Genomic DNA, 16,207 nt, shown 5'->3' on the forward strand with positions numbered 1-16,207 from the left:
GACATCTCCTGAACGCTGCCAAAACCTTGATCCCGCTACATTGGAAGCAGGACACAACCCCTACGATGGGACAATGGTTGGACAGGGTGGAGGAGATATACATGGCGGAGTCTGTGCAGGCCTCGCTGCTGGGAAATGAGGAGAAACACACGGAGAGGTGGGGCCGTGGCTGGCGTATGTGTCGGAGTGGGGCGCGGGGGCACTGGCATAAGAGAAGTTGGATCACTCCTATCCCGCTTCTGGACTGCCCTCTTGACCGATACATCCTTGATACCTTAACCACCACATGGCTCAACCACAACAACCAGGAGGAACCGCATACTCCGGGCAGGTGGGCTAGCTCCTAACCTCTATTCCCCCCCCCTCTCTCTTTTCCACCTTCTCACCTTCAACCACCTTTTCTACCCATCTTTCTCTTTTCCATTGGCAAATTAATTTTCCTTGCTGTGACTTCATCCTTTATTTTTCCCTTTGTAAGCTCCTACAATTGACCCCCACACAGATTGGAGGGCTGGAATTTATCCGCTCACAGACACCGTGGCTAACAGATACTCCGCATACCTATTTCCGTACAAGGATCATATTGTCCGCTCTATACCTGTTAGGTACTGTTTACTGATTAATGTTTTATTGCATGTGAGCAACAACTTTGCCTCCTGTTTCAATGAGTTGGTCAAGACACTTTCTCTGCTATCACGGTGCAACGATGCACATTACGCTGATATTTAGCCTGCATTACAGAAAACTATATAGCTGTTTAGATGTTCGCATTGACGTTAGGACCTGCATGTCCAATCTGTTTGTTGCGTTTTCAAGCATACTTTTGAGTGTTTTGCCTTGCTCAATAAACAGCTTTGAATACCAAAATAGCCAAACTTGAAAAATTTTATAAGTCAGCTATGCTGTCAGTTTGGCTACTCTGGCATTAAATGTGTAATTAATTCACTTTGAATTTTCACTATAGTAAATAACCCTGATATTGCATAAATGCCATCAGGCTTTTAATGTTGACTAATGATCCAAAATTTTGTCTACTATGAGGATCTCTTTCTTACCTTAACAAAGGTAGTGAATGTAATATACTTACAGGGTTATTTACAAAAGTAAGAATTGCTTGGTAATATAAGTGAATACAAATTTAATTTCAAATATAAGGTGAAAGTAACAGAATGTTTCCAGTTTGGCTACTTTGGCCCTATAGGACAACTGTTACCTCAAGCCTATATTAATATAATAATCTTTTTATCAAGTAATAAAAGTAAATGTATTTTTTAATTGCAGTATGTGTAAAAAAAAATTAGAAAAACACATCACTACCTTTAGTATATGACAGGATCCTTTAGCCATATACACTGATCAGCCACAACAATAAAATTACCTGCCTAATATCGCATGGTTCCCTCTCATGCTTCAAAAGCAGCTCTGATAGGTTGAGGCATGGACCAGCCAGTACAGCTGTATAGCCTATATATACTTATATATATAAGTATATATGCCCTGCTGGCTTCTCTAGTGAAGAGGACACCAACAGTATCCTCTCGCAAGCCACAGCCATTGCTGCAGGTTGCCATGGTAATGCTCTGATGTGGCACACACACTCAACCTTCACAAACCCAGTCACACACAATATATAGCCTCGGCACAAATTAAACACAAACAGTGTAAGATACACATACACAAACACAAGTTTAAATCCTCTATATAACCATAGTTGTAACTATATAAATAAGTCTGTATTTTTTAGCATTTCCAATAGCACAATTAAACACTCCCACTCACAGTTTACTGAATCTTTTGAGAAGTCTTCATTTTCTTCATTAAAAATTCCCATTTCTGTGCAGTCTCTTGCATAGCATAATAGTGCATTTCCTTCTGGTGTATCTTGTAAAAGATATATAAGGTAAATACTTTAGGAAACAATGTAAATGAACACGTAAAGATGCAAATATCTACAAGAAGGGTTGTCATCAGTAGGGTTCAGCCAGCTCTCCATTAAGGGACCTAGCCATGCACAGGTGCTCACATAGGACAATGTTAACTTTATGATCAAATTGAGGAGATATAAATATCTCCTCTGACAGCATCCTGAAACTGCAGTGATACCCTTGCCAAACTGCACTGTCTGATCCTTTTCAAGTCCTGCGGAGCAGCACTGGGAGGATGTTATCCCATATAACTTCATCCTTTTTCTCAAGAGAAGCCCCATGGGCATGAACATAGCAAAGCCCTTCACTGTTGATCTCCTAGTGGGCAGAAAGGAGCAGCTGCGAGGAGACCATTTTGCAACTGGGTTACATGTAAGTAGCCTTTTATTTACAGGAATGGAATGGAACTATAAGGGGCCCAGGAAACTCCTTAAGACTCCAGCATCATGAACAAATGTATTTATTTATAATGCTGGATTGTAGCTTTAAATGCATGTGCCAATCAGTAAAGTTAAAATCTATAAATCGAAAAAATATCTGCCATAACTTACAGGGATTTGTCGTGAAAATAGTTTTTGACACAACTGTTGCAACCATAGCATTTCGGAAGGTGTCATAATTTATTCTTATGTCGGCTGCAAATATGACTGGAGATGAAGAAACAATTCATAATATTAATCACTGAACAATTTTTAAGCACTGTTACATAACCTTTAGTTTGTACCATCAGTTACAAATTAATATTTACCTTAATAACCTTTTAATTACAGATTAGAAATAGAATCTGACCTAAGTTAATAGAAACGATATACAGTAAGCCTTGACTACCATCCATTGGCTACTCTGGCATAAAATTTGAATTCACTTTGTATTCTCACTTTAGTAAATTATCCTGATAGTTGATATTAGTTTTCCATCATACGTGTACAATACCAACTCACTCAGATTTCTAGCTTTGCTGGGTGACACTCCAAAACCAGCTTATATTTCAAATGAGTTGGACATTTAATTCATTCTCTACATGTGTCTTGTATTTCTTATTAATTTCATTCTCCAGACCACAGTGCTTCTTATGGCAATAAAATGCTTAACAGACAAATTATTCTTCTAATTTAAATAAAACGCCAATCATATAAATTAAAACGAACGCAACTTGTGCTCTTTAAAATTAATGAACTACTTATATTAAATATAGATTTTGCTTCAGAAATGTTTCCACTGATCATGTAGATAAGAAAGAGAAAAACATAATAAATACAGTACAATAATGTATGGTAATTGGTCAGGGTTATTCACAAAATCTTTTGCGAATTAAAGCTGAATGGAAAAATAAAGGTAAAAATAGCTGATTTGAAATAAATTCTCTAGTTTAGCCATAGTCACAACAAGGTTGCGCTTGCCTCAGTTTTGCCATTTGATTTTAATCTGCAAAAATGTGAATACAATTCAATCTCCCACTCCACAATCTCAGGAGCCGCTTCCTAGCTCATTATTACTCTCAGTATAATAGCCTTGCTGTCCAAACTTGCTAGGGGTTGGAGCCCTCTCACAATTAGATATTCCCCACACTACTACAGATAACTTAAAGGGACACTATAGTCACCAGAACAACTACAGCTTATTGAATTTGTTCTGGTGAGTAGAATCATTACCTTCAGGCTTTTTGCTGTAAACACTGTCCCTTCATAGAAAATGCAGTGTTTACATTACAGCCTAGTGATAACTTCACTGGCCACTCCTCAGTGGCTGTTAGAGATCCTTCCTGGGTCATCGCTGCCTAAAATGCATCCAAACATTCAGTGTCTCCTCCCAATGCATACAGACACTGAACTTTCCTCATAGAGATTCATTGATTCAATTCATCTCTATGAGGAGATGTTGATTGGCCAGGGCTGTGTTTGAATTGTGCTGACTCTGCCCCCGATCTGCCTCTTTGTCAGTCTCAGCCAATCCTATGGGGAAGCACTGTGATTGGATCAGGCCTCCACTTCTAATGATGTCAGCAGACTGCTTGTTTTTCTGAGTCTAACAGCATGCAGACTTACAGCTTCAGGCTTGAATACAGTAAGATTGTGCTATATTTATGGAGGCATGAGGGAGCCATAGGGGCTAGATGGTGGTGTTAACACTATAGGATCAGGAATACATGTTTGTGTTCCTGACCCTATAGTGATCCTTTAAAATCATTCAAATTTATTACACACTTTATTATGTAAAAATGGTATATGGTGAGCTAATCAAGCACTATCTGTAACATTTATTTAATGATCCCAATTGTATCAGAAACATTTAGCTCAGCTTATCCCTCTATAGGTCTCGTATCCTTAATATATGTTTGAGTACCAAAATATTATTTCACTATGTGTGGCGAAACCAACTTCGCCACTGTGAACTGGAGAAGCCTGGTTGCTAGCCTCCTGCCCTGCGACTATGGCCCCTGGACATATTGTACTGTAAAAACTATATTTGGGCATGTAATAATTTATATTACTGCTACTGGGCCTTTAAGAGCCATCCGTGGACCTATTGGGACTTTTGGGATACTGTACCTTTAAGACTGTGGAGCGTATTACAGTAATCCTGCCTTTAATCCTTTAATGTCATGTATGTATTTATGTGTGCAGTTAACCTGGGTTATATATATGCAGCATTCATCTGATTGTTCGGTAGAATCACTCCATTCATTGTATTGAGGAAACTACCGAACAACCAGACCACCCAGGACTAAGTGTGCCTCCAATTACCGTTTGCAACAATGTTGCAAACGGGTAATTGGCAATCAGTGTAGTGTGGTCTTTGTCCTCTGGGTGGCCGCCATTCGGGAAACGAACACGTGGCGGCGGCCATCTTAAACTACCGAACAGCGGTGTTTTGCCGTCGAGCGTCTGGAACTGAAAACGGACACTCGACTAGGCAAACACCGCTGAGACCTCCAGACTTCCAGGATTTCGTGGGGAAACTACAGAACGGCCCGCCGTTCGGTAGAAAGAAACGCACGAACTAGGGGATTCCTGCAAATCCCCCTTAGGCTCCATAACCCAGGCAATTCGTCTGTTTCGTTCCCTTTTCTGTGACCGACCGCAGGGCCAAAATGCATGGAACTGTTTTCGGATACTTTACCCATGCGGTCGGTCAAAACTTTGCCTGCCCATAACTCCCGAACGCTTTATCCGAATGGGCTGATTTTAACATATGTTGTTCCTCCAGACTAGGGCTATCTGGATTTGTGGATGTACCCCAAGTATTTAGGGTACATCCAAAACTTGGGTAAAACTATGTCCTTGTTAATTGTGTTAACAGATATGTTGGAGGGAGGAGATGTGTGGGTTGTACCTTAAACTGGATTGGTGTACTGTAAACCCCTCCCTTGCATGGGAGAATCTCATATAAGCCTGTGTGTGAATAAATCAGTGTTGTTGCTGTTTAACCCTGAAGCTGGAGTGTGTCTCTTTCTTGGGGGGAAGGGGACTGTATGCCGACTGCCAGGAGTGTAAGCTGTTCGTATTGCTTTTCCTGTTCGGCTGCTCCCAGGGTTCGTGTGTCTGCTGTTCGAGAGTTGGTGAATTCGTGCAGTTTGGGAGTTCGGGAAGTTGGTGATTATAGTAGCTGCTGGTCTATCTAAAGGGGATTATCGCCTAAACGGATTTTTCCCCTTTTATGCTGAAACGGTCCGCAACACTATGTTTTTGTTTTATTTTTCTCTACTTTATGTATTTGATCCATGGATAACAATCTGAAGCTAAATATACATTTTATACAAGCATTTGATTTATTTTTTAAGGGCAAAACTCTTATGTTTGGATGTTATTTTGTATGAGAGTCTTCACAACGAGTTTTATTACAGCTAAAGTATTATTTTTAGTACCTTTTTCATACAATCTATATATGTGGTTTAAGAACTCATTTATGTCAAGTTATTAATATACAAACTCAAGAATTTCATTTTAACAATATTTAAATATATGGAAATACCAAAAAAGCACAGCATACCAGTTTCTCGTGGGATCCAAGACTGAGCCATTTGGATGGATTCAATATCCCAGCTAATTTTAAGATAGAAAATGGAAAATAATGATCAAAATATCAATTCTATGAGTCAGTCTTGACATCTAGATTGTCAGTGATGGAAAAATTACTCTAATAACAGAATCCAGCAAAGTGTAAAGAATATTTGCAAACAACTTGGACTGTGGCCAGGGTGGGAAGATTTCAAGAATTTTAGGTGACATTGGTATTGTGGAAAACAACTTAAAGGACCACTATAGGCACCCAGACCACTTCAGCTTAATGAAGTGGTCTGGGTGCCTGGTCCAGCTAGGATTAACCCTTTCTTCTATAAACATAGCAGTTTCAGAGAAACTGCTATGTTTATATTAGGGTTAATCCAGCCTCTAGTGGCTGTCTTATTGACAGCCGCTAGAGGCGCTTCCGCGCTTTCACTGTGAAAATCACAGTGAGAAGACGCCAGCGTCCATAGGAGAGCACTGTGAATGCTTTCCTATGAGACTGGCTGAATGCGCGTGCGGCTTTTGCCGCGCATGCGCATTCAGCCGAGGAGGAGGAGAGGAGGCGGAGAGTCCACCGCCCAGCGCTGGACAAAGAGGTAAGTTTAACCCCTTCCTCCCCCTAGAGCCCGGCGGGAGGGGGACCCAGAGGGTGGGGGCACCCTCAGGGAACTATAGTGCCAGGAAAACAAGTATGTTTTCCTGGCACTATAGTGGTCCTTTAAAGTGTTACTCCAAGCATCATCATAACCACTACAACTGGTTTTCTTCTTTAACAGGCTCCAGTGCTCCCTGATAGTCCTGTGACACTCATCTGGCAAAAGCTAGATGCTGCCGCTGTTGGCATTCTTAGGCTGAGAATTTCAGCTGACAGCTTTTTAGCCAATGACTGACATTTTGTACAATGAAAATTGCACAGATTTGGCATTAGCCAGGCTAGAGCTGATCACACCTCTATGACTCTACTGGAGGTGGAGTTACACCTCTGGCATCTAAGGGGTTTGTGGCGGAGGCTGCATCAGGGGAGCCCCCTTTTCCTAAGACATAACAGGACATTTTCAAAGACTAGCACTTAGCAGTGGTAGCCTGGAACTTTGCACCATATCAGGGTGTAGCTTCAGCCCAGTCAAACTTCACTTGATGATTTCTCAGGCTAAGTACATATTTTTGGACACATTACTGGGGGGAACGAGACCTGTTCGGGAATGTATAATTTATGTAAAAATTATGATTTTTAATGTTTTATTATACAGAGTCCTGATGTCTAGGGATTTATTAAATTCAGCAGAATTTAGTTGAATCATCCCCCAGACACATAGGTGCCTGTTGATGACCTCCTTTTGTTATTGTTGCTATATATATATATATATATATATATATATATATATATATATATATATATATGGCTGTTTAGTGACAATAAACTGTTGTTATTGTTGTACCCTACACTATGAGTCGTCTAGTGTTTGGGAAAGGGCTATAATCACTGAAGAGCGATTTTTTTTCCAGCTAGAATTGTATTTAAAGGTAGGTGCTCAGTCTTAGTAGTGGGCTAAGTAACAGGGTTAGTCTACGTATGTGCAATGTTTTAAAGTGAATGTTTTAAACTGCACATAGAGACTCCAGGCACCATGACCACTTCAAATCACTGTCGTGTTTTTTTTTTCTTTCAATTTTCCTTTCCTTATGCCTTTTGTTTTTTAAAGATCATACTCTCTCCAATTCCAATTGCCTTTATTCACATTGATATATTTTCCTGCTGATGCTGAATCTCAATACTGGCAACTCCATTTTGTTCTCCTCTATCCACAATGTCTACAGTTTTCCCTTCTGTGGAGGTCTTTTGACTGATGGATTGTGGGTAAATTAGCTTATGTGTAACATTATGTGTAACTGAAAATCTAAGGTGAATTGAAAAACCTGAAGGAGAAATAGAGGAACTAAAAAGATTAATATAATCCTGCAATGTGACTGAGGCACTTTAATTAATCAATTAAAGATCAGATTAAAAAATCAAGTGTGTTGACATTTAATTGTATGTTTCACACAAGCTGTTTTAGCTACCTAACTCTAAAATTTTGTGTTTTATGAGTGGGGTAGACAAAGGAATTTACATATCCCTTACATGTGCACAAATTCACACGTTTTCAATAATTTCTCACATTGCTAATTATATTGTCCATATGTGAAGGGTCGACAATGTGCTACTATATCAGTATGTGAATACTTTATATCATGGTTCGTCAACCTGGTCCCTACCGCCCACTAGTGGGCGTTTCAGGATTCCAGGTGGGCGGTAGGGATTTCCAGGTTGATCGGGCGGGCAGGTGCGAGCCGGCGGTACCCGTGCGACTGGATACCGCTGTGACCATTTGCGGCTCCGGCCCGCCCGGTAAACCGCCGGGGCCGCCTTCCAAAGTGTCCATCGGGTGGCCCATGCTGTCAGGGCCACCCGATGGATGCGGATTGTAAGGGGGCCCGGTCAGCGCTGGGCGCTTTAACAGCGCGACCGGGCCCCCTGTGATGACATCAGAGCTGGGAGGAAGTGATTCCCCGGTCACTCCTCCCAGCTAAAACTGAGAGCCGCGCGGGAGGAACACCAAGGAGTCAGAGTGGGAACTCTGACTCCCATCCACCTGAGCCACCACTGGACCCCAGGGAAAGTCACCCTCCTGCACCTTAAAGGTAGGAAACAGGAGGGTGACTTAAATATAATGTGTGTGTGTGTGTGTGTTTGTTTGTGTGTGTGTGTCTTTGTAGGTATGTCTTTTGTGTGTGTGTCTGTCTGTATGTGTCTTTGTATGTATGTCTTGTGTGTGTGTGTGTATGTGTCTGTCTGTATATATATGTGTGTGTGTGTGTGTGTGTCTGTATGTATGTGTGTCTTGTCTTTGTATGTATGTGTCATTGTATGTATGTCTGCATGTGTCTGTTTGTATGTGTGCCTGTCTGTTTGTATGTATGTGTCTTGTGTGTATGTGTGCCTGTCTGTGTCTTTGTGTGTGTATGTGTGCCTTGTGTGTATGTATGTGTGCCTGTCTGTGTCTGTATGTATATCTTGTGTGTGTGTGTGTGTGTGTCTTGTATGTCTGTGTGTGTGTCGTATATGTGTCTTGTGTGTGTGTGTGTGTATGTGTCTGTCTGTATATATATGTGTGTGTGTGTGTGTGTCTGTATGTATGTATGTGTGTCTTGTCTTTGTATGTATGTGTCATTGTATGTGTGTCTGCATGTGTGTGTGTCTATGTATGTCTTATGTGTGTGTCTATGTATGTCTTATGTGTGTGTCTGCATGTGTGTGTGCATGTCTGTTTGTATGTGTGCCTGTCTGTTTGTATGTATATGTCTTGTGTGTATGTGTGCCTGTCTGTGTCTTTGTATGTGTGTCCTGTGTGTGTGTCTGTATGTGTGTCTTGTGTGTGTGTGTGTCGTATGTGTGTCTGTATGTGTGTCTGTATGTATGTCGTGTGTGTGTGTCTTGTATGTCTGTGTGTGTGTCGTATGTGTGTCTTGTGTGTGTGTATGTGTCTGTCTGTATATATATGTGTGTGTGTGTCTGTATGTATGTGTGTCTTGTCTTTGTATGTATGTGTCATTGTATGTGTGTCTGCATGTGTGTGTGTCTATGTATGTCTTATGTGTGTGTCTGCATGTGTGTGTGCATGTCTGTTTGTATGTGTGCCTGTCTGTTTGTATGTATATGTCTTGTGTGTATGTGTGCCTGTCTGTGTCTTTGTATGTGTGTCCTGTGTGTGTGTCTGTATGTGTGTCTTGTGTGTGTGTCGTATGTGTGTCTGTATGTGTGTCTTGTGCGTGTGTGTGTGTCTTGTGTGTCTTGTGTGTCGTGTGTGTGTCTTTGTGTGTGTGTCTTGTATATGTGTCTGTATGTGTGCCTGTCTGTTATAGTGGACTATAGTAAGTGGGCTACCTAGCTCAGCCTTCCTACTGGGCATTGCTATAAGGACGGTTAAAAAATAGAAAAAAGGGGAAAAAAAGGTGGGGAGGGGAATTGAGGAGGGAGAGGAGATGAGCTGACGCACAAATGAGAAATCATATTATGCGCAAACAGAGAAGTCGTCTGAATATCACTGAAAGAGACCTTCGTTTGTTCCTTACGAAAATCAACCAGATATCAAATATTTAGTCTCGCAGCATCAACCTCAAGGATCTTATTAATCACTAGTAAAGGTAATTTCAATTTACTTTGTTTTCTCATTAAATGTTATAAAGTTAAAAACCTTATAAACCTGCATTAAGTAGAAATAAAAAGATAAATGTACGTACATTTATTTTTTTTAAAAAAACACCCTCCTTTCTTAAAAATATTCTGCATTTGCGCGAAAACTGGTGGGCGGTAAGGACATTTTTTTCAACCAAAAAGATGCATTAGTGGGCGGTAGGTAGAAAAAGGTTGACTACCACTGCTTTATATTGTTGGGCAACACTCAGGGCAAAAGCTCCATAATGCACTACACGCTTTATCATGCCATTGTACGTAGACTGCCTGTAATGGTATATACAATACAGCTTACCATATCATTGCAAATGAAACCACAAACTCGTCAAACAGCTTCACTTCACATCTCTGACCTCTTCTTTTATCAGATGTAATAAAATTCTTTATTTCTCCAACCTAATTAGTTAACAAATTATATATGTATACATGCATTTTAAAACTGATATTAAAGTTGACATATCATTAGACAATGTTCTAATGCTAGTTTGCAGTTAAATCTGCCATTATAATAAACAATATAAAGAGCTAAGTAATCTTGTTCATATATGAGTCCGTTTGACCTATACAAGAATGTTTCCATGTACCATTGGCAATGTGTATCCAGGGTCATCAGTGGCACAAGCAGTCAAAGAAAACTGCAGTAGCATGTGCCCTCACTACAGTTACTATTCCCCCACTCATACATGTGCTCATATAATCCCCCTACAGCCTGGCATTCTAGATTGTTAACCCTGTGACTGGCCTTTACAGTGGGATAGGAGTAACCTATATTTTAGCAATAGTTTCCATTTACTTTAAAACATATAATGATATCCTTTTATAACATATTTTCTTCAAAATATAGCTATTATGCTTTCCTGTATGTAAAGGATTTGCTAACTTTCCTAACAATACAGTGTCCCTATGCCAATGCCCTCCAGTCAACGAAAGCATTAAAACCCCTTTTTAGACCTATCTGATTCCAGCATCAAGGTCCATCAGTGCTGGATCACTCTCCTCCTACAGAGACATCGCAGCAAGGGGGGGGAACCTAATACACATGCACGGAGAGCATATTATGCCTTCCCCATAGGAAAGCATTAAATTAATGCTTTTCCATAAGGATTTGCAAGACTTTAGACATCCTCAAGCAAAGCGTAAATCTTAGTACTCATTCAAATCTCATTGGATACCTTGGTACCTGAAACCCTATTTAATATATTCAAATGTTTGTTCAAAATAACCTGCTGAATAAGAGATGAAATTGCTATTGACTGTTATATCTAAAGTGAATTTGAACCTACCGCTCTAACTGCTGCAAGAATATTAATAATTTTCCCATTTAGACCCTGACCATTGGCAACAATGTCACCCAAAGAATAATAATCTTGTGGATCCTTCGTAGGTATGTGCAATAAGGACAGAAGATTGCTATCCACTTCATGTTTGGAACAAATCTTCACCAAGGAATGAACTTCACTTATAAGTAACCTGTAGTAACTAAAACAAAATAGTGACTTTTTCTAAGCTGTCTCTCATAACAAAAGTAACCAATGTATTCTGTCAAAATAGTGCAATCAAAATGTTATACAAACTGTCTGATCAGAGTCTGTAAAAGCACATTACATATGATGTGATCTATCATTCCTGATGTTGTTTAAACATTGTTATAAGCATGTTACACTCAATGGACAGATTTCATATGTTTTCAATCTAAAATATTTTTTTTTCAAATTAAGTTAAGTGAACGGAAACATTTACTGTCCCTATGAGAGCCAGGAGCAAGGACCTTATAATTTACCTTGGTGTCGAAGGATTAAATTTTTCTTCTCTTTCTACGTCTTTTGTTTGCACAAGAGGATTTTCAATTATAACTAAGAGAAAGTGGATATGATTCAGAATAGTTTGCATGCTCAGTCAGAAATGATCAATAGACATAATTAAACCACACCATTCACAAATGAAACAAATGTACTTATTACAGTCTAAACAAAGTAAAATTTAACTGCAGAGTACTAATCAGGCTGTCGTGTACCCTTTGAACGTTTTGTGAAATATCTTCATATCTGCATGTAATTGTAAATATTGTACTTGATGCATTCTGTGCTTAGAAAGCCAGTAAATATTTACCAAAACAAATTTCTGAAAAATAAGATGTACTTTAAAATATAATTTATTTATTTCAACTTTTCTGGATTGTTTATATCTATATAGTAATTAGTGTATTTATTTATATGATTTTCAAACAGTACTTATTTTAAGAAAATATTGGCACACACACAATTATTATAACATGCTTATGTGCATATTCACATTTAAACAAATAATTTATAGTCCAAGCACTTTTCTTTTCCAACACAGAAAAGCACAAGGACACATATTTCCATCATTAAACAACAAAGTAACATTGATGTCTGTTTTTTTGATTGCTGTTGGCTGATCATCACCATCAGGGCCGGCCTTAGGCAAATAGGCGCCCTGTGCGGAAAGTCTTCATGGCGCCCCCCCACCACCCTCCAAGTTGCCTGAATACAGTAACACACACAGGCACCAGGGACGTGTATATCGTGAGGCAAACAAGGCATCTGCCTTAGGTGGCACTTTGCAGGGGGTGGCAAAAAAAGCCGCCCAAACCCCCAGGCAGATCCCTTGCTTGCCTCACGTCCTGGGGGGCTCAAGAGCTGGCCGGCTGGCCATGTTTGAGCCCCGCCCCCCCCCCCCCGAGGCTGGCAGCGGGCAAGCGAAGGAGCATACTCACCTGAGCTCTTCCTGCTCAGCTCCCTCTGCGCCGTTTAATGAAGCCGGGAGCCGGAATATGACGTCAGTCCGGCTCCTGGCATCACTAAGAGCCGCCTACTCAGTCTGTGCGCCCCCTGCCTGCCCGCCCAGCAGCCACACTGGACTGCAGGCAAGAAATCCACTCCAGCTCTCCCATGGAGGCTGGGTGGATTTAAAATAAAATTAAAAAAATATTAGTTTGTGAGTGTTAGTGGAAATGTCTGTGTGTGTGTGTGTCTGTGAGTGTGTATGTCTAAGTGAATGTGTGTGTGTGTCTGTGAGTGAATGTGTGTGTGTGTGTCTGTAGGTGTCTGTAAGTGTGTGTGTGTGTGTCTGTGAGTGAATGTGTGTGTCAGTCAGTGAGTGTGTATGTGTCAGTGAGTGAGTGTGTATGTGTCGGTCAGTGGGGGCGTGCGTCTTTCAGTGAGTGCATGCGTCTGTCAGTGAGAGTGTGCATCTGTCAGTGTGTGTCCAAGTAATAGTGTGTGTGTGTGTATGTCATTGTTTGTCAGTGTATATGAGAGTGTGTGTCTGTCAGTGAGTGTGCGTCTGTCAGTGAGTGAGCGTCTGTCAGTCAAAGTGCGGCCTTGACAGGAAGGGGTGGGGGAAATTTAAACTTGGTTACAGGCATGTACACACACACACACACACACTCAGTTAAAGGCAGTCACACATACAGGCACAGGCACACACAATGGCACAGCTACAGCGACACACACAATTAGAGTCACACACAGACAGTCACACACACACACACACAGACAGTCACACACACAGACAGACAGTTATACACACACACAGGCAGTCACACACACACACACAGGCAGTCACACACACACAGGCAGCCAATCACACACAGGCAGCCAATCACACACAGGCAGCCAATCACACACAGACAGTTACAGACAGACAGACAGTTACAAACAGACAGACACACACAGGCAGGCAGGCAGTCACACACAGGCAGTCACACACACACACAGGCAGTCACACACACACACAGGCAGTCACACACACAGGCAGTCACACAGACAGACAGTCACACACACACACACACAGGCAGTCACACACACAGACAGGCAGTCTCACACACACACACAGACAGGTAGTCACACACAGACAGGCAGTCTCACACACACACACACACACACACAGACAGGTAGTCACACACAGACAGACAGTCACACACAGGCAGTCACACAGACAGACAGTCACACACACACACACAGGCAGTCACACACACACACAGGCAGTCACACACACAGACAGGCAGTAACACACAGACAGGCAGTCACACACACACACACAGTCACACAGCCACATGGGACATGTGGGGGGGCTATAGGGACACATGGGGGCTATAATGAGACACATGGGGCTGGGGAGGGGGCTACACATGGGGCTATAAGGACATATGAAGGGCTGGGAGGGGGTACAGGGACACATGGAGGGCTGGGGGGGCTATAGGGACACATGAAGGGCTGGAGGGGGGGTATAGGAGCATATGAAGGGCTGGGAGGGGGGAATAGTGGGACACATAGAGGGCTGGAAAAGAGGGCTAACAGGCAAACAGTCACACTTACCTCTATCCAGTGGATGCAGCTGGCTGATGGGGAAGCAGGGACTCCTTCCCTCTTCCTGTGCAGCAGGGGCTTCGGGAGGTATTAGCCCCGCCTCTGCCTCACGATAAGCCCCGCCCCCGCAGCTCGGTAAGCCCCGCCCCCTCTGCCGCGATTTTTTTTTTTTTTTTTTTTTTTAAATAGACCCTGACACCGGCCATGTGCGGGCTGTGTCGGCTGTCAGGGCGCCCCCTGCTCCATGGCGCCCTGTGCGGCCGCACAGCTCGCACACCCCTAAGGCCGGCCCTGATCACCATTAACATAATATTTAACACAGATAAAAGATTTTTAGTTAATGTATATGTATGGTAGGCAATAGTATATATCTCAATAAAAAAAGACCACACAATCAAAACAGACACAAACTGTTAACGGTTAATGGGCTAGACCGTGGTGTTTTATTTGAAGCTCAAGGGGGCATAACAACCATAACAACCATAATCTTTGATATACGTTTGATACTAGTGAGTGTATAGATATTATATGGAGTGGTTGGGTAGGCTGGTACAGTATAACATACACTTACAAATCACACTACTAATCACTAGTTCAAAATAATAATAAATAAACAATTCATTACATAAATAAATAAATTTGGGCCTGGGGAATCTCAGTTTTTTACTAAACTGAAATCGCAATGTAAACTGGAAGGAATGGCTGATTCCAATACATCCCCTGTGACTTATTCCATAACATTAAATGAACTCTTGGGGAAGCAACACAACTTAAATGCATTTGTTGTGTCAGACTGAGTTGAGCTGCTGACTTGACACTAAACCCAGGACAATCACTGTCCTGTTATTACCCAGCGGAGGAACTAACGCTGCACCGGGTCACGCGCATTCATCGAGTGGGCCGTGCACGTAGGGCCACCCGATGGCAAAGTGTCTTTAGTTAGTGGTACGATCAGGCTCCTTTAATAATAGCAGGGAGGAAGTGAAAACCGGTCACTTCCTCCCAGCTAACAAACTGAGCCACGCGGAAGGATTACAGAGAGGAGGGGGTGCAGATTGCAAGAGCCTTTGACTTCTAACAGCCTCAGCCAGCAGACTAGACCCCATGGAAGACACCCCCTGCATCCAAAAGGTATGAAACAGGAGGGTGGCTTAATATGTGCACATTTTGCATGTGTGTCTGTATTTGTGTCTGTTTATCTATCTCTGTTTGTGTGTGTATATATATATATATTTGTGCATGCGTTTCTGTGTATCTATCTGTGGCTATGTACGTATCTGTGTGTCAGTGTACCTATCTGTGTGTCTGTATGTGCATCTGTGTATCTATCTGTATGTATATCTATGTGTCCGTGTAGCTATCTGTGTGTCGTCTGTATGTGTATCTGTGAGTCAGTGTATCTATCTGTGTGCCTGTTTGTGAATTTATGTGTCAATGTGTGCCCTTGTGTATATGTGTGTGTCTGTGTATCTGTATGTGTCAGTATCTGTATGAGTGTCATTGTGTGTCTGTGTATCTGCATGTCAATACCTGTTTATATGTATGTATGTATGTCAGTGTTTGTATCTGTACTTGTGTCTGTGTATCCAGATGTGTGTCAATGTGTGTCTGTGTAACAGTGTGTGTGTTTGGGTCTATCCAGGGTGCACTCACACACACACACATAATATCCAGGGTGCACTCACTTTGTAAACTTCACTTGTGGTTTTA

At 41.6% G+C, this 16,207-nt stretch overlaps 1 protein-coding gene across 1 annotated transcript in view; it reads right to left on the reverse strand.

The window, feature by feature from the left end:
• Window positions 1-16,207, reverse strand: part of MEIOB (meiosis specific with OB-fold) — a 51,145-nt gene that overhangs the window by 16,604 nt on the left and 18,334 nt on the right. The window contains exons 5-10 of the mRNA XM_063429538.1: window positions 11,947-12,019; window positions 11,450-11,645; window positions 10,462-10,562; window positions 5,916-5,968; window positions 2,477-2,572; window positions 1,780-1,881 (exon numbers count right to left, since the gene is read on the reverse strand). Of these exons, the coding sequence (XP_063285608.1) occupies window positions 1,780-1,881; window positions 2,477-2,572; window positions 5,916-5,968; window positions 10,462-10,562; window positions 11,450-11,645; window positions 11,947-12,019 (621 nt within the window). The remainder of the gene's footprint in view (window positions 1-1,779; window positions 1,882-2,476; window positions 2,573-5,915; window positions 5,969-10,461; window positions 10,563-11,449; window positions 11,646-11,946; window positions 12,020-16,207) is intronic.

The sequence above is a fragment of the Pelobates fuscus genome, chromosome 8, assembly GCF_036172605.1.
Source record: "Pelobates fuscus isolate aPelFus1 chromosome 8, aPelFus1.pri, whole genome shotgun sequence".
In the NCBI taxonomy this organism is placed as follows: domain Eukaryota; kingdom Metazoa; phylum Chordata; class Amphibia; order Anura; family Pelobatidae; genus Pelobates; species Pelobates fuscus.